The following is an 18,695-nucleotide window of genomic DNA, read 5'->3' on the forward strand; positions in this document are numbered from 1 at the left end:
TCCTTGAGCAAGACACCTAACCCCTAACTGCTCTGGCGAATGAGAGGCATCAATTGTAAAGCGCTTTGGATAAAAGCGCTATATAAATGCAGTCCATTTACCATTCATAACATATAGGACGGAGTGTAGCACAGTGGGTAAGGTCGCAGGTTCGATTCCCGGGTAAGGACACTGCCGTTGTACCCTTGAGCAAGGTACTTAACCTGCATTGCTTCAGTATATATCCAGCTGTATAAATGGATACAATGTAAAATGCTATGTAAAAAAAAAAAAAGTTGTGTAAGTCGCTCTGGATAAGAGCGTCTGCTAAATGCCTGTAATGTAATGTAATAACAGATTTTTTGTATCAGTTATCTACATAATGCACAATAAAAAGAGAAATAACGCGAAATGTAAAAATTCACTTGGGTATTTGAAGTTGGCTTAATAAAAGACTGAATCATAGGCTACTGATTATGCATAGTTTATTTAACTTGGATCCAAGTTAATGTTCTCAGTTACGCCCTTTTGCAGTTCTAACAGCTTTATGATTGGGTATATCACCAACCATGTGACGCAATTGTGAGAATAAAAATGGGCACAGACCTGCACTGTGAACAAGAAGCAAAGCTTCATTCCACAGCGAAGCGGCTTGTTTCTGCGCTGGAACAACACAGCACCAGCTCAAGGAGCCCCACACGGAACCCGCACACCTCTAGGCCGACAACCGAATTCGGGATCTTCAGACCAAGTAAGGCTGAATCATCTGGGCAGTGTTTGGTTTTATTTAGTGTGAGTCTGTGTTGGCCGTCAAGGAAAGTGGATTGTTTTGTCAAATGATTACGATGTTCATTTTGTGCATTTTGTGATTCCTAACTTGTTCAGTAATCTCAGACTTGGAGAGGCAACGAGGCCCGTTTTGTTTCTCCCTCCATTTCAGTTCACGGTCCTTCTCTCAAACACACAACACTTGTGCCTCAGATCACACTGATGTACATAGATACACGCCCCTCATGATTAATTAATCATTATCGATAACTGTGAGAATGGCCAAAGAATGAAGATTTCAGTTGATGACATGAGATTGAGCCACCTATGGCAGACACCAATACTCATCCAATCACATGCACACATCACCAATGGTTAAGAAGGTGCTCCATTCGTGATGTGTGCATGTGATTGGATTGGACAATATGATTTGAATTCACATCCAACAAATTCAAATCGATAAAATTATCAGTGAGACAGGGAATAAATTAAAAAGTACAGAATTTACAGTTTTAAAATGCTAATGTAATATAATATCATAGTTAAAAAAATTAAAATCAGTTAAAATCAGTGTTCTTAAATTCAAAATTTTTTGAAACTACTCATGTACCCTGCCTGACAGGGACAGAGGAGCGTCATGATTACGGAACTGGGCTTATAACTCTGAGGTTGTGGGTTCAGCTCCCATTTGGGGTATCGCATTGAGTTTAGCTAGGCTGTAAACTGCTCTCTGTAAAAGCTTATTCCATTATGTTTAGTTAGCCTGTAAGGTGCTCCTAGTAAAAGCTTATTCCATTAAGTTAAGCTAGGCTGTAAACTGCTCTCAGTAAAAGCTTATTCCATTAAACTTAGTTAGTGTGACGGTCCGGGTAGGGGGGGGTGACGGTCCGGGTAGGGGGGACCCAAACGCAGAGGGAAAAAAACACAAACTCAAAAGGGAAAATTAACAAAGACTTTACTAACACAAGGTGAACAAACAAGGAACAGATAAGGCCACAATGGGCTAAAACACAAACTCAAAAAATAATCTAATGAAACAGAAAACAACAAGAACTCAAAAACACAGGCGGGGCAGAACACGGGAAGGCAGAGCACAAGGGAACAAGCAGGTACATACAGTTTGCAACATCGGAAACAAACACATAAAAGAAACACCAGAAAATACATACGGGTCAGGAACAAAACACAAACGGGTAACAAACGCAGGCAGGTATAAATGGACTGAACATACATTGGTAACAAACGCAAGGCAGAACAAACGCAAGGAACCAGCACCCGAGTCAAGGGAACAGAGAACTTAAATAGACAAGGGGTAACAAGACACAGGTGAACTCAAAAAACAATCAAACCAGAAGGAGGGGATAACAAGACACAGGTGGGAACCATGATGGGATAACGAGACAATTGAAACAATCATACAATTAACAGGAGGGGAGCAGGACACAAAACAGAAGTGCCGCCATCTGGCGGCCCAACAAGGGAAACACAGACAGGAACACAGGACCATGACAGTACCCCCCCCAAGGGACGGCTCCTGACGTCCCAGGAGGCCGACCCGGGAGGGAGTCAACAGAGGGTGGGGCTGGAGACCGGATTCAGGACTGGACAAGACAAGAACAGGGACAGAACACAGGAACAAGACTCTGGACCGGACTCTGACGAGGGAACAGGACTCAGACAGGAACAGGGACTGGACACAGAACTGGGGCAGGAACAGGACAGGAACGGAACAAGACAAGACTCGGGGCTGGACTGGACAGGAACGGAACAAGACAAGACTCGGGGCTGGACTGGACAGGAACGGAACAAGACAAGACTCGGGGCTGGACTGGACAGGAACGGAACAAGACAAGACTCGGGGCTGGAGTGGACAGGAAGGGATCTCGGGGCTGGAGAGGGACTCGGGGCTGGAGAGGGACTCGGGGCTGGAAACAGGACTCGACAGGAACAGGACTGGACAGGAACAGGACTGGACACAGGACTCAGGGCAGAAGCAGGACTGGACAGGAACAGGACGGGACTCAGGACTAGAACGGGACGCAGGACTCGGGACTGGACTCAGACGGGGGAGCAGGACTCGGGACTGGGCAGGACCCGGGCAACACGGGAGACTCAGGGCTGGGCAGAACCCGGGCGACACGGGAAATTCAGGGTCCGCACATCGGGCGACACGGGGAAACTCAGGGCCCGCACATCGGGCGACACGGGGAAACTCAGGGCCCGCACATCGGGCGACACGGGGAGACTCAGGGCCCGCACATCGGGCGACACGGGGAGACTCAGGGCCCGCACATCGGGCGACACGGGGGAGACTCAGGGCCCGCACATCGGGCGACACGGGGAGACTCAGGGCCCGCACATCGGGCGACACGGGGAAATTCAGGGCTGGCCCGCACTCGGGCGACACGGGGGAAACTCAGGGCCCGCACATCGGGCGACTCGGGGAAACTCAGGGCCCGCACATCGGGCGACTCGGGGAAACTCAGGGCCCGCACATCGGGCGACTCGGGGGAAACTCAGGGCCCGCACATCGGGCGACTCGGGGAAACTCAGGGCCCGCACATCGGGCGACTCGGGGGAAACTCAGGGCCCGCACATCGGGCGACTCGGGGAAACTCAGGGCCCGCACATCGGGCGACTCGGGGGAAACTCAGGGCCCGCACATCGGGCGACTCGGGGGAAAATCAGGGCCCGTACTCGGGCGACAGGGGGACTCAGGAAACCAGGGGGAACTCAGGAAACCAGGGGGAACTTGGACAGGGGCAAGGCAGACATACAGGACTGGACTGGGGCGAGGTGGACACAGGACAGCAACGAGACGGGGCACGACAACACTGGACTGGGTTGGACAAGACTGAGGGGGAAACAGACTGCCAGATACTGGCACAATAGGGAGACCTAAAAAGACAGACACAGGGACAAGCAGGCGGGGAGGCACACGGCGACACCGATGGACACACAAAGGGACAGGCAGACAGGGAAGGCGAGGGGGGAACCCAACAACTGACATAGGGACTGACACACAGGCAAACAAGACAAAACACACGCGGACTGGCACACAGACAGACAGGCAGACAGACGGGCAAACACGTTGGCCGATGGGCTGACGGCCTGGGGGGCAGACAAACAGGCCAACAAACTGGCTGACACACATACGGGTAGACTAACAGACAAACAGGCGGGCAGACAATTAGACAGGGGGGCCGGGGAACACACGGACACACGGTTGGGAGGACAGACACCAAAGGGAGAATGGACACCAGGGGGAGCGACGAGACCGGGGAGGGACGACCACTGGGGGGAGCGACGAGACCGGGGAGGGACGACCACTGGGGGAGCACGGACACCGGGGGAGTGACGACCACTCGGGGAGCGACGACACCAGGGGAAGGACGAACCCTGGAGGACGGGGGAACACTAGAGGGAAAACGGACACTGGGGGCGTGAGAACACTAGGGAAGCACGAACGCCAGGGGGAGCACGAACGCCAGGGGGAGCACGAACGCCAGGGGGAGCACGAACGCCAGGGGGCAAGGTGTGGACACTAGGGGGAGCGAGAACACTAGGGAAAGAACGGACACTGGGGGCGCGAGAACACTAGGGGGAGCACGAACGCCAGGGGGAGCACGAACGCCAGGGGCAAGGTGTGGACACTAGGGAGAGCAAGAACACTAGGGGAAGAACGGACACTGGGGGGCGCGAGAACACTAGGGGGAGCACGAACGCCAGGGGGAGCACAAACGCCAGGGGGAGCACAAACGCCAGGGGGAGCACAAACGCCAGGGGGAGCACAAACGCCAGGGGGAGCACAAACGCCAGGGGAGCACGAACGCCAGGGGGAGCACGAACGCCAGGGGAGCACGAACGCTAGGGGGCAAGGCAGGTGGCTTAGCCTGCGGGGCGGCCAGAGCAGTCTGCGGCGGCCCCTGCGGGACAACAGAAGGGACCGTTGTCCTCTCCGGGGCTCTGGACGGCTCTGGAAGCCTCTCCGGAGCTCTGGACGGCTCCGGAAGCCTCTCCGGAGCTCTGGACGGCTCCGGAGGCCCCCGGACTCGAGGCAGCTGCGGAGGCCCCCTGGGGCTTGAGGCGGCTCCGGAGGCCCCCCGGGGCTCGAGGCACAAGTAAAGCCCGAAACTTGGGTGTAGCAGGCGGCCTCCGCGGAAGGGTCAGAGCAGGCGGGACCTCCGGGGCTGGAGGCGGCTCTGGGGGCCTCTCCGGGGCTGGAGGCGGCTCTGGGGGCCTCTCCGGGGCTCGAGGCGGCTCTGGGGGCCTCTCCGGGGCTCGAGGCGGCTCTGGGGGCCTCTCCGGGGCTCGAGGCGGCTCTGGGGGCCTCTCCGGGGCTCGAGGCGGCTCTGGGGGCCTCTCCGGGGCTCGAGGCGGCTCTGGGGGCCTCTCCGGAGCTCGAGGCGGCTCTGGGGGCCTCTCCGGAGCTCGAGGCGGCTCTGGGGGCCTCTCTGGGGCTCGAGGCGGATCTGGGAGCCTCTCCGGGGCTCGAGGCGGATCTGGGAGCCTCTCCGGGGCTCGAGGCGAATCTGGGAGCCTCTCCGGGGCTCGAGGCGGATCTGGGGGCCGCTCCGGGGCTCGAGGCAGAGCAGGCCGTGAAGGCCGCTCCGGGACTTGAGGCAGAGCAGGCCGTGAAGGCCGCTCCGGGGCTTGAGGCAGAGCAGGCCGTGAAGGCCGCTCCGGGACTTGAGGCAGAGCAGGCCGTGAAGGCCGCTCCGGGACTTGAGGCAGAGCAGGCCGTGAGGGCCGCTCCGGGACTTGAGGCAGAGCAGGCCGTGAAGGCCGCTCCGGGACTTGAGGCAGAGCAGGCCGTGAAGGCCCCTCCGGGACTTGGAGCAGAGCAGGCCGTGAAGGCCCTTCCTGGACTTGGGGTGGAGCAGGCCGAGGGCCCTGCCGACTGGGCTGGGCAGGGGACAGGAGCACAGACCACAGCCGTAGGGAACCAGGCTGGGCAGCTGGACGGGACCGGCGGGACCCCCGCGGGCCAGGCCCTGGAAAGATCGCCAGTCGAGTCCCTTCGAATGACGCAGGGCCGGGAACCGCTGGCTGGGCAGCTGGAGGTCTGGCCGACCGGGAGGCAGCCCGACCACGGCGCCTCCGTGACCGCCCACCCCGGGCACTGGGAAGCTCAAGGGCGAGGGACTCCCAGTCGCTGGGTGGCGAGTCCTCCGGGTCACTCCACCACCCCGGTGGCATGATAAACAAACAAACAACGAACAACCAAAAAAAAAATATAAATAAATAAATAAATAAAAAATAAAAAACACCTCTGCTGGGTCCCACACTGGCTGGTTCCTTCTGTGACGGTCCGGGTAGGGGGGGGTGACGGTCCGGGTAGGGGGGACCCAAACGCAGAGGGAAAAAAACACAAACTCAAAAGGGAAAATTAACAAAGACTTTACTAACACAAGGTGAACAAACAAGGAACAGATAAGGCCACAATGGGCTAAAACACAAACTCAAAAAATAATCTAATGAAACAGAAAACAACAAGAACTCAAAAACACAGGCGGGGCAGAACACGGGAAGGCAGAGCACAAGGGAACAAGCAGGTACATACAGTTTGCAACATCGGAAACAAACACATAAAAGAAACACCAGAAAATACATACGGGTCAGGAACAAAACACAAACGGGTAACAAACGCAGGCAGGTATAAATGGACTGAACATACATTGGTAACAAACGCAAGGCAGAACAAACGCAAGGAACCAGCACCCGAGTCAAGGGAACAGAGAACTTAAATAGACAAGGGGTAACAAGACACAGGTGAACTCAAAAAACAATCAAACCAGAAGGAGGGGATAACAAGACACAGGTGGGAACCATGATGGGATAACGAGACAATTGAAACAATCATACAATTAACAGGAGGGGAGCAGGACACAAAACAGAAGTGCCGCCATCTGGCGGCCCAACAAGGGAAACACAGACAGGAACACAGGACCATGACAGTTAGGGTGTAAGCTGCTCTCTGTAAAAGCTTATTCCATTAACCTTAGTTAGGCTGTAAGCTGCTCTCAGTAAAAGCTTATTCCATTAAACTTAGTTAGGCTGTAAGCTGCTCTCTGTAAAAGCTTATTCCATTAATCTTAGGCTGTAAGCTGCTCTCAGTAAAAGCTTATTCCATTAAACTTAGTTAGGCTGTAAGCTGCTCTCAGTAAAAGCTTATTCCATTAAACTTAGTTAGGCTGTAAGCTGCTCTCAGTAAAAGCTTATTCCATTAAACTTAGTTAGGCTGTAAGCTGCTCTCTGTAAAAGCTTATTCCATTAACCTTAGTTAGGCTGTAAGCTGCTCTCTGTAAAAGCTTATTCCATTAACCTTAGTTAGGCTGTAAGCTGCTCTCAGTAAAAGCTGTGGCATCGTACTGGGTGTGGAGGTGCAGGTGGGCGGCACAGAGAACACACAGAGCGGAGGTTTTAGAAAAATTAACTCAATCTGACTTTTTATTATCACCTACACGCGTAACCCCATACTATGCGCAAAAACAAAGTTTCCTTTTAACAATAAAATGAACAAAAAAAGTTGCGGGGTTATCTTTGTCCGGGAGACAGCAAGAGAAGTCCTTCTTTTAATTTCTGAAGGGTGACGTTCCCGCGTCTCAACCGGATTCTGAAATACAATGAGAATACAGGTTAACAGAGCGAACGTGGTGCTTCGCAGCACTCCCTAACGGCGCTCCCCAAGGGAGCTAGGCGCCCTCTTTTATGTGCCCAGCCCAGTTCCCTGGAGTGGCGGCAGCTGTGTCTCCTCTGTGCTTGCAGGTGTGCAGCTCGGCAATCAGGGAGCTGGTGATTTTCCAGCGTGCCGCTCTCCAGGGTCCTGCGGCTGGGTTGCTTACTCCGGCGCTGTCCCGGGTCCTGAATCGATTGTCTGGCGGCCGGGTTCAGCTTACGCCGCTTAGGCTGAGATCCACGCCACAAAGCTTATTCCATTAAGCTTAGCTAGGCTGTAAGCTGCTCTCAGTAAAAGCTTATTCCATTAAGCTTTGCTAGGCTGTAAGCTGCTCTCAGTAAAAGCTTATTCCATTAAACTTAGTTAGGCTGTAAGCTGCTCTCAGTAAAAGCTTATTCCATTAAGCTTAGTTAGGCTGTAAGCTGCTCTCTGTAAAAGCTTATTCCATTAAGCTTAGCTAGGCTGTAAGGTGCTCTCAGTAAAAGCTTATTCCATTAAGCTTAGCTAGGCTGTAAACTGCTCTCAGTAAAAGCTTATTCCATTAAACTTAGCTAGGCTGTAAGGTGCTGCTCTCGGGTTGACAGAGAGGTGGATTTTTAAAATGTTCTGTTTGTAAATAGGCTTCACTGTCACAGTCAGCATTATATCAACAGCAAACCACTGTGCCAGAATGAGGCTTTGCCTGAACACCATGAACACAAAGTACCAGAGGAATAATATTACTAACACAGAGAGCTGTGTTTTGAAGGGATCATTGCTTAATCTCATTATAAGTGTCTCTTTTTCTCACATCTCCCCAACGTGGTTTGCACTTGACTCTAGTGAACCCATATTAATCAGGGACGATCCCTTACATCTTGAGCTCATTAAAGCATATCCTGTTTGAGTGAAATAAGCAATATGATAAGGGATTCTGTCAGCCTTTTCAGTTGTCAAGTGGCATGTGTTCACATCGTATTTGCACCTGTAACACTCACGTGTGACAATACAGTTCCTGAACTTAACCCCTTAGTGCACATGCCAAATCTGACCAATCCTTGCCCATTTAGGGGGTACCCTATTTAAAGCTTTTTAACTTCAGATGAGAACACCACAGAGACTTGAAAAATAGCTTAAATGAAGAAATACCATGCCATTTAGATTAGTTCATATTCATAATTTTGGAAGAAATAAAGTGCTACAAATGCAATTGTCTAGGCAAAAAATCAAAAATGAATTTGCTCTTTTTTAGTTTGCAATGAAATACTGAAAGATACAGCAGGTTAAACTATGTCCTGGATCAAAAACTTCTTGACCACAAGTTCATAAAATCTTAAGGGTAGATATGTAGAACTGCTAAAGATCTATGAAGCAAACACTAAGCAGTGTACCCAGCCTCTCCAAATCTACCCAAAATGTCTAAATTATGCATTGCTGTCACAACACAACATATCACAATATATTCACGTACTTCACTACAAATCAACTGTTTTGACTCAAGAAACTCACTATTGTATAATTTTCAATTGGGAATTACAAGCTTTTGGTGGTCTAAAATATCTAGGGGTCCAGAGACATATCCAAAATTTCTCCAAAAATGAATAAAATGCTTTTTGTCCATTATAAAGCATATAAATTAGCCTCTTATGAAGGTTTAAGATGAAGCATTGATATTAAAAAATTATGGAGAAATAATGTCACACAATGCGGTACAGTACCTAAATGTGTAATAATTAACTCTATTTCTATACTCTCATGTTTTCTTGTATGGGGAGGGGACGTTTTGGCTATGTTCCTTCCAACTCTATACTCTGTGCTCTCGTTTGTGTTCTTGAATGGGGATGGGACGACACGAAAACAACCGTCCACCACGTTCTGGCAATGTTCCAACTCTCATTGTTGCATGCATCACAAAAACTACTAAACTTCTAACGAACGCTTACATTACAGTGTGAAATATCCAATAAAATACCACTAACCTATTTAAAGACACTCAATTTCAAAAATAACGTATATAACCGAAATATTTTGAGCAGTAATACTTACATAATGATGAGATCTTATCTGTGTTCGGTAGAGACAGAGGCAGTAAATCAATGATACAGGCCTATCCGCTTCTGTCTTACTCCAGAAAACGATGTCAGCTAGGTCTATCAGCAAATATAAAGATCAGGATCTCGTAATTATGAGAAAAGATCTTGTAGCCTAATTACGAGAAAATCTCATAATTACGAGATCAGGATCTCGTAATTATGAGATCAGTATCATAGTATATATACTTGCATAGCTATACTACCTTGTCTGTGGAATACTTGTGCCATCTACAAAGGAACCGCAGTTGTGCCCCGGAAGTGTACTGTATCATAGTGCTGATGTATTGTGTCAGGCTTGAAGTTGAAATAAAGCAAGCCAGCTATACGTTACCGACAGACCTCCTTATTTCAAGTAATTAAGTGTATAATCATCCAGTATATTACAATCAGGATCTCGTAATTATGAAAAAAGTTAAAGGACCGCACCAGTGTTACTACATGTCAGTGGCCATCAACATCGGCCACATAGTTTACATAAACCTCAACCATTTTTCCCAAAATTGCCTTATTTTTGAGATATCGTGTTTGTTTACATTTTGTCCAGACACGTCATTCACTGCCATTCATGCTGAAACGGTGTGGGAAAACACTCTACAAGACTTGAAAGTTGCTAGGTATAGGTAATTCACCCTTTTGAAAATCACTATGCCGTTTATTTTATCTAAAATGACTGTATTACTCTAATACAAGCCGTTCAAATTCGCGCATAATATCGGTCAGCAATGGATTCTGTAACTGCCCCTCTAACCGTTTGTGTGTTTACATGAATAATACATATCCTCCTACTCAACATTATACTCTGGTCTCTTATACTGCTAAATTAGCAAACCCAATTTTGTTTTTGTTTGCTCTTTTGGAAGGAAAGGGCCATGTGGTGCGATGGAAGTATAATGTACAGTACATGGATAAATCTGAGAAAATATTGTAAATATTAGGGATGTATCTCATAACCTCTATCTAACGTTACATGGGAAGAGAGAGAGAGAGAGAGAGAGAGAGAGAGGGGTGGGGGGCACCAGTTACACACACCAACAAACTTTGAGCCACTGCGCTGCAAGTTCTATGCGTCAGCCATTATGTTTCTTCAAATCGATTCAAATCATTGTGGATGGCCACTAGATAAAAATGCCCATTCTGTTTGCAACATAGGACTTTGATTTCACTAACTAGTCGTTTCATTTACTACACATTACCGAAAAGTGATCGCTATATTATGTAGTTGCCCCCACTGAGTCAGCGCACAGCAGGCAGCGGGCTGAGACCTGACCATTCCCGGCTATCACTTAGGGGAACTCTCGCATCGAGGAGGAGGTGCGGGAGCTAGCGAGACACAAACCTGGTGTGGCAGCTGGATTTCTTTCAAACCCCCGCAACCTATACATCAAAATGAAGCTTAGATCCACTTTTTAGCTGTATGTGTTAATTTCCTCCATTAAAAAAAAAACCCAGTCGAAATATTGAAAAAACCGACGTTTTACCTTGTATTTTAGTCAATATTCAGCCATTTAAGATGTAACATGATATATGTATCAGTCATAGGTCTTGGCTATAATGAACAGTGTTCATAAAACTTAGTTTGGTTAAAAATAAAAAAAGAGAGAGAGATGAAAAGTACAGCATGAGGATGTGTAAATATATTTCATGATTAATTATATGCCAATATTAAATCAATTTGATGCTTTGAAGGCACAACAATTGCATTGCCAATGAATATTAGGTTAAAAAATACATTTGCCTGATTTAACGTGACTTCCTGTATAATCCACGCCCACTTCCTGTCTTCTATCCAAACACAGATACAGATAATTTTGTTGGTTGAACAGATACAGATACAGATACAGATAATGATGTCTCTGCACACCCCTAGTAAATATGGACTAGTAATATTGAGTTATACATCATGCTGAAGTTAAAGTAAAAAAGTGTGTGCAGCTGAATAGCAATTACACAGAAATAAAAGTGAGGAATCAGTGTGAAGAAAAAGAGGCAGGGTTGTAATTTATTTACTTCCTCTGCTTCCCTAAAGAAATGTCTGATACCTCTTTATTTAACCCAAAATCACAGAACCTGCCATAATAAATACAGGAATATTCTTGCATACAAGCTTATTTTACACAACCCTTTCACCCAGACCGCAGATACAATCAATTGTCCTGCAAACCATTTCATTCATTTCATGGAAATTATGAGATTGATGATGGTTATAGGTGCTATAAGTACTAAATGGAATTATTGATAACATATAAGTGAGCTAAATAAAATAAACGTCAGCTGAACTTTGTTTCTTTTAGAGATGCTACACTGGGCCATTTTCGTGATGTCCTTGTTATTGGAGCCCTACCTATGTGATTCTAAATGTGGTAAGCAAATGTCCAAAGTATTCTAATGCAGAGCTTTCAGTGTCTTTAGTGACTAATGTGTTTTTTAAATGTTTACTACCCATTTTATAGGAATTAAGACTTTAGAAGCTATGAAACTGTTTGCCATTTTCTTGAAACAGGACACAACTGAATCATTCCAAGATTTTAATTTCTAGTATATAGTGGTTACTTTGTATATAGGCTAAAGGGAAAACACAGCAAGGAATATTACAGGTACACTGAGAAAAACCACTAAAATGTGAAAAACAAGACAAAACAAAAAATGGAAAAAGTAGTAACAAAATACACAGTGCAATATTTCTCAGTATTTCTAAATAAGTAATTTATTCTCATAACAAATTCAATAACACTTTCCCTTCCCCTGCTTCGGAGTGCACTTTCACGCATCTCTCTCCCCTTACCTATCAATTGCACAAAGAACACACATCTTTGGTGATATAAGTGAGCAGGAAACACACACAAATCGATTGCACTTCACACAGTTGTCTTTAACCTTATTCTGACTGCATTTGTTGACCTGACGCTGTGTTTTCACAGTTTATTCAGTCTTACAGTGAACATTGTCTAAGGTGTTATCTCTGCAGATTTATAAACCTATCATTTATATTTCTACAATGGCCCCACCCTAAAATATTCAACTCCATTGTAGTATTGAAATGAATGAATTGTGAGTGATTGTATGGGTGAAATTAGTTTGATAGCGCTTGATAGAACAATTTGTATCAAAGCATCTGTCATGCAGTTGCTGAATAGTGTGCTGGAGGTGAGAGCAACACATATGCACCTGGGTACCAAATCCTGCTGCTTATTGACTGCCAGGAGTTTGGAAAAAAAGGGGAAAAATGTCTGTATGTCCATTTTTTTCAAAAAAAATTAAACACTTATTTTAAAGTAGAATGTTTAGAAACAGTTGTGGAAGGAAAGGGTAGTGCATTTACAGTGTTGGAAACATTTAAATAGTCTAAATTCCTTAATTCTGTACTTTGCAGAGATGATTGCAATTTGGCTGTTTAATTATTTGATCATGCATTTTTTCTTCTGTTCTTTTTTTCTCCTGTATATTGTCAACAATGCAGAAGGAGACAAGATCCAATATGTCGCCCGGAGCTGCAAAGAGCTCAAAGAAAAATATAAAGTTCATGACGGTATGCAACTATTTTCAACCTGAATCCAGCAGGAACAATTGCGTCAGAAAGTCTTTTCCTAATAACAATGGACGTGAAATGGCATTTTTTCAGATGGGCTGTATTACCTCAATACCACAAATGGCATTCGGTACGAGGCATTCTGTGACATGACCACGGCGGGTGGGGGCTGGACACTGGTGGCCAGCGTCCATGAGAATAACCTGTATGGGAAGTGCACTCTGGGGGATCGCTGGTCCAGCCAGCAGGGCGACGACCCCAATCGGCCGGAGGGGGACGGAACCTGGAGCAACAAGGTTACCTTTGGGTCTCCTGAGGCTGCCACCTCTGATGACTACAAGGTGAACCACTCACTGCTGCCCCTCAGACCTGACACCTACCACAGAACTCACCATCTCACAGTACTGACCTCTCTTACAGCACCGACCATCTCACAGCAATAACCAACTCACAGCACTGACTATCTCGCAGAACTAACTAACTCAAAGCACTGACTAACTCACAGCACTGACCATCTCACAGTACTGACCGTCTCACAGAAGTAACCAACTCACAGAATTCACCATCTCACAGTACTGACCTCTCTTACAGCACTGACCATCTCACAGCATTAACCAAATCACAGCCCTGACTATCTCACAGAACTAAGTAACTCACAGCACTGACTATCTCACAGTACTGACCATCACACAGCAATAACCAAATCACAGCACTGGCCATCTCACAGCACTGACCTCTCTCACAGCACTAACCATCTCACAGAACTAACTCATAACTCACAGCACTGACCATCTCACAGAACTAACCAACTCACTGCACTGACCATCTCACAGTACTGACCTCTCTTACAGCACTGACCATCTCACAGCAATAACCAAATCACAGCACTGGCCATCTCACAGCACTGACCTCTCTCACAGCACTAACCATCTCACAGAACTAACTCATAACTCACAGCACTGACCATCTCACAGAACTAAACAACTCACTGCACTGACCATCTCACAGTACTGACCTCTCTCACGGAACTAACCAACTCACAGCACTGGCCATCTCACAGAACTAACCAACTCACAGCACTGACCATCTCACAGCACAAACCATCTCACAGAACTAATTCATAACTCACAGCACTGACCATCTCACAGAACTAACCAACTCACAGCACTGACCAACTCACAGAACTAACCAACTCACAGCACTGACCATCTCACAGAACTAACTAACTCATAGCACTGGCCATCTCACAAAACTAACTAACTCACAGCACTGATCAAATCACAGCACTGACCATCTCACAAAACTAACTCATAACTCACAGCACTGACCACCTCACAGAACTAACCAACTCACAGCACAGACCTTCTCACAGAACTAACTAACTCATAGCATTGACCATCGCACAGTACTGACCTCTCTTACAGCACTGACCTTTTCACAGCACTAACCAACTCACAGAACTGACCTCTCTCATAGCACTGACCATCTCACAGCACTAATCAACTCATAGAACTGACCACCTCACAGAACTAACCAACTCACAGTACTGACCAACTCACAGCACTGACTATCTCACAGAACTGACCACCTCACAGCACTGGCCATCTCATAGAACTAACTAACTTGCAGCACTGACCATCTCACAGTACTGACCCGTTGCACAGAACTAACATCTCACAATACTGACCCCTCTCACAGACCTAACCATCTCATAGTACTCACCCCACTCACAAAACTGACCCCTCTCACAGACCTAACCATCTCGCAATACAGACCCCTCTCAAAGTACTTACACATCTCACAATGATGACCCATCACACGGAACTTACCCTGTCACGGAACTGACCTCTCTCACAGAACTAACCATCTCACAGTACTGCCCATCTCACAGAACTGACCCCTCTCACAAAACTGACCACTCTGACAGAACTAACCATCTCACAGTACTGACCCCTCTGACAGCATTGACACCTCTCCCAGTACCTACATGTCTCAGTACGGACAACTCTGACAGAACTGACACCTCTCACAGTAGTTGCCCATATCAGAGTTCTGACCCATTGCACCAAACTGATCTCTCTCACAGTAATGACCACCCCCACCCATCCCCCACAGAACTGGCCGTTCCACATTTCTGCAGTACTGACCACAGACAGAACTGGCCCTTCCTCCTGTCTCGGGTTCATAAAGACAACCTGTCCAAAAGTACAGTGTACAGTTGAAAAGAAAAGAGATCCTTATATAAAAGAAGGGCAAAGACCAACATGAAGAAATGGGAGAAGAGAAAGGAAGTTCTTATCTCTGTTGTATTGCATGCTGGAATTATAAAGATACATATGTTGGTATTCACATCATTATGGTACATTTTTGTGTGGAGACTTCCCATCCCATTAGTCTCCCGTGTAGTTTTTCATCAAAGCTAGTTATCAACACTGGCTTTTATCTTTGTGTGGGTTCCGTGTTCTAGAACCCCGGGTATTATGACATCACAGCGGAAGACGTGTCCGTGTGGCATGTTCGGAACAATGCAGAAATGGAGAAATGGATCGCCAAGTCCATCTTGCGCTACCACACAGCGACCAGATTCCTGACTTTACAGGGAGGAAACCTCTACCAGCTGTTCAAGGTATTGCATTTGACACAGTGCATTTATTTATTTATTCATATATTTGGTCAGGCATCACTTGCTTAAAACCATGAACAGCTGACTGTCTAACAGCTGAAAGTACAACCTGCAAAATAAACTTCATTACATAAAATAGTTATTTGTGTAATAAAGAAACTGTGTTTGTGTGTTGCAGAGCAGTCAAAATGGGTTTTGCTGATGCTGTTTTTCTTTCTGTGTTTCAGCGCTACCCTGTGAGATTCAATTTGGGCACATGCAACACTGACAAAGGCCCAACTGTTCCTATAGTGTATGATTTTGGGAATGCAGAAACTACTGCAAATCTGTATGGGCCACTCCCAAGGGGTATGAAAGCATTAGAAACAGCACAGCCTGGTGTGTGTATTAGAAACCGCACAGACTGGCCGCTAATGTAATGTAATGTGTGTAGTACAACCCATACTGATATGCTTATGGAGACAACACAGACAGAGATGTTATCATTCTCTTCTCATTTTTGTTACAGAGGAGTTTACTGCAGGTTTTATCACTTTCCGAGTCTTCAACATTGAGAGGGCAGCTATGGCCATCTGCTCTGGAGTCAGTCCCAGGGGATGCAACACAGAACATGTAAGACTGCTTATAGCATGTTGTGCTTCATAAGACATACATATGACTGCTTATAGCATGGCGTGCTTCATAAGACATACATATGACTGTTTATAGCATGGTGTGCTTCATAAGACATACATATGACTGCTTATAGCATGGTGTGCTTCATAAGACATATATATGACTGCTTATAGCATGGTGTGCTTCATAAGACATACATATGACTGCTTATAGCATGGCGTGCTTCATAAGACATACATATGACTGCTTATAGCATGGTGTGCTTCATAAGACATACATATGACGGCTTATAGCATGGTGTACTTTATATCACATACTTACATAAGTATGAGTATATAATAATGGCTAGGCATGATTACTCTGAGTTAGAACTAAGGAATAACTGGCATGTTCATCACTGTGTACAGTTCATTTAAACAGAGAGCTATTTCTCCATGTGCTCCCCACTACATTAAATTAGGAAATATTTGAATTACAAAGTAAGGTAGAATTTCTTAATTAATAGTAGAGATTTGCTTGAAAACAAAATATCCACAGGCCTCATTTAAAGGAAAACTAAAAACAAATCAAAACTATGAATGAAATGCCTGCACATGAACACGTATGCTCATGCATACTCACTCTGCTCTCTTTACATTTTTGAAAACATGGCCCTGATTTAATTAGCATTCACAGGCAAATATATCACCACACATGAAAGCATCTTTATTATATAATATTTTTATTTACTAAACTTATAACCTTCCAAGTGCTCAGAGCAAAGGAGCCTCCCTTTGCAGTGTGTAGGGAACAAATGAGTTATCATGGCCTTCAGCTCAGTGTCAGCTACAGTTCTGTGGCATTTTCACCTGCATTAGCGTCACCTGCATTAGCTTCGACAGTTTCAGCTTCACCTGCATTAGCTTCACCTGTATCAGTTTCACCTATAATAGCTTCACCTGTATCAGTTTCACCTGCATCAGCTTCAGCTGGTTTCAGCTTCATAGTTGTCTCAGCTTCAGCTCTGTTTTGGCTGCTACCTACCTCTCTTTCAGCCCAATTTTCTTCTGTTGTATTGCAGTACTGTGTGGGTGGAGGGGGCCATTTCCCTCAAGCTGCACCACGTCAGTGTGGGGATTTTCCTGCGTTTGACTGGGACGGCTATGGAACCCACGAAAGATGGAGTGCCTCCCGGGATATCACTGAGTCTGCCATGCTGCTGTTTTACCGCTGAAGAGACACCATTTCTCCCCATCACTCTTCATCGTTATTATTACATTGCAGAAAATCTCTTTCTACTATCTTTGCTTAATTACAGGTCAAAAGGGGTTCTCTATGTTATTTAGGCTTTTACAGAGAAAGGAGGATACTACTTCACGTTTTAACTGTTTTAGCAGGTTTAAGTGATGTGTAATCCACTTTGTTCTGTTTTTCATATTTCAGAATATAAAATTGGTGTTGGGCAGTACAATTGTAAAAACTGAATAAATATATGAAATTATGCAGCATTTATGTTTTCACATTTTCCTTTCAATGTAAGTTCATGGGTGATAAAAACTGATACTGAATTTTCCATAATGGAAATGTGAAGCAGCTTTGCCCAGTAATTAAACCAGAAATGTCCAAATGGCCTCCTTTCAGTGGAAGACTTCCTTTTCACCCCCTAAAGACAATTTCACATGTGAATTTAATCCCTTTACAGTGAATAATAATCATAAAGGGGATTTATTTAAGACGCGTGAAAGCTTCTCAGAGGGTAAGGTTGGGAGGGTAAGATTTCAGCATCGCACCAAACAGTGGCGGCTGCTGAGCTGAAAACTGAGGAGGCAGAAAATTTCCCCACTGATTTTGGTCTCAATTTCCTTCATTAACCATACACTGATAAAGTCATAATATACTCAATACCATCAGATATAGCCAGCTCTCCTCAATTAGGTTAGTTGAGCAATAAGATATCTTTTTACTTGTGTTGCAAAAATGTGCACATTTCAATGAACATTTTTTCCCACGGCGTGCATGACTGCCTGCCGCCATGGGCTATGCATGGCAAATTGTGGTCACTCACTCACTCACTCATGGACGATCTGAGAGGGACGTTTCGTAGGATGCATGCGCAGGTGGTGCTTCGTTTAGTAGGATGCATGCGCAGGTGCATCTCCCAAAATCACCACTTCGAACGGCACAAGATTTTTAAGCACAGCTTTATCGCCTAATGTTACTTTAACTAACCCTAACATGTTAGCGTTTCACCTACACCTAGCGCGTACCATCGATACAGATGTATGGACACACAGAGGACAACAAGTAACGTTACAGAGGTGCGGACATGCCATAGCTAGCTAGATATACAGTTAGTCAAGTTTTACTCATGACACTTTGTACAGGTGCGCCGTGGGTCTGGACGGTTTCGTGCTTGTTATAATAATGCATTCATGCACTCTTCGTTTTCTGCAC

The 18,695-nt window shown here is 46.1% G+C and overlaps 1 protein-coding gene across 1 annotated transcript; it reads left to right on the forward strand.

The window, feature by feature from the left end:
• The first annotated feature begins 537 nt into the window (after nt 1-537).
• On the forward strand, nt 538-17,749 carry LOC135239015 (intelectin-like). Its single transcript, XM_064307327.1, has 8 exons — nt 538-730; nt 11,790-11,858; nt 12,956-13,024; nt 13,118-13,365; nt 15,492-15,650; nt 15,875-15,995; nt 16,156-16,259; nt 17,323-17,749. Exons 1-8 carry the CDS (start codon nt 574-576, stop codon nt 17,473-17,475), a joined length of 1,080 nt encoding a protein of 359 aa, XP_064163397.1. The 5' UTR covers nt 538-573; the 3' UTR covers nt 17,476-17,749.
• The last annotated feature ends 946 nt before the right edge of the window (nt 17,750-18,695 follow it).

This window comes from Anguilla rostrata, chromosome 14, assembly GCF_018555375.3.
Source record: "Anguilla rostrata isolate EN2019 chromosome 14, ASM1855537v3, whole genome shotgun sequence".
Lineage (NCBI taxonomy): Eukaryota > Metazoa > Chordata > Actinopteri > Anguilliformes > Anguillidae > Anguilla > Anguilla rostrata.

What these genes read in the sequence shown, in the direction of transcription:
- LOC135239015 (XM_064307327.1), top strand. Translation starts at nt 574, where the DNA reads ATGGGCACAGACCTGCACTGTGAACAAGAAGCAAAGCTTCATTCCACA. An exon ending in ATTCGGGATCTTCAGACCAA is followed by an intron (nt 731 to 11,789) that starts GTAAGGCTGAAT and finishes TGTTTCTTTTAG; the next exon opens with AGATGCTACACTGGGCCATT. An exon ending in GTATGGGCCACTCCCAAGGG is followed by an intron (nt 15,996 to 16,155) that starts GTATGAAAGCAT and finishes TTTTTGTTACAG; the next exon opens with AGGAGTTTACTGCAGGTTTT.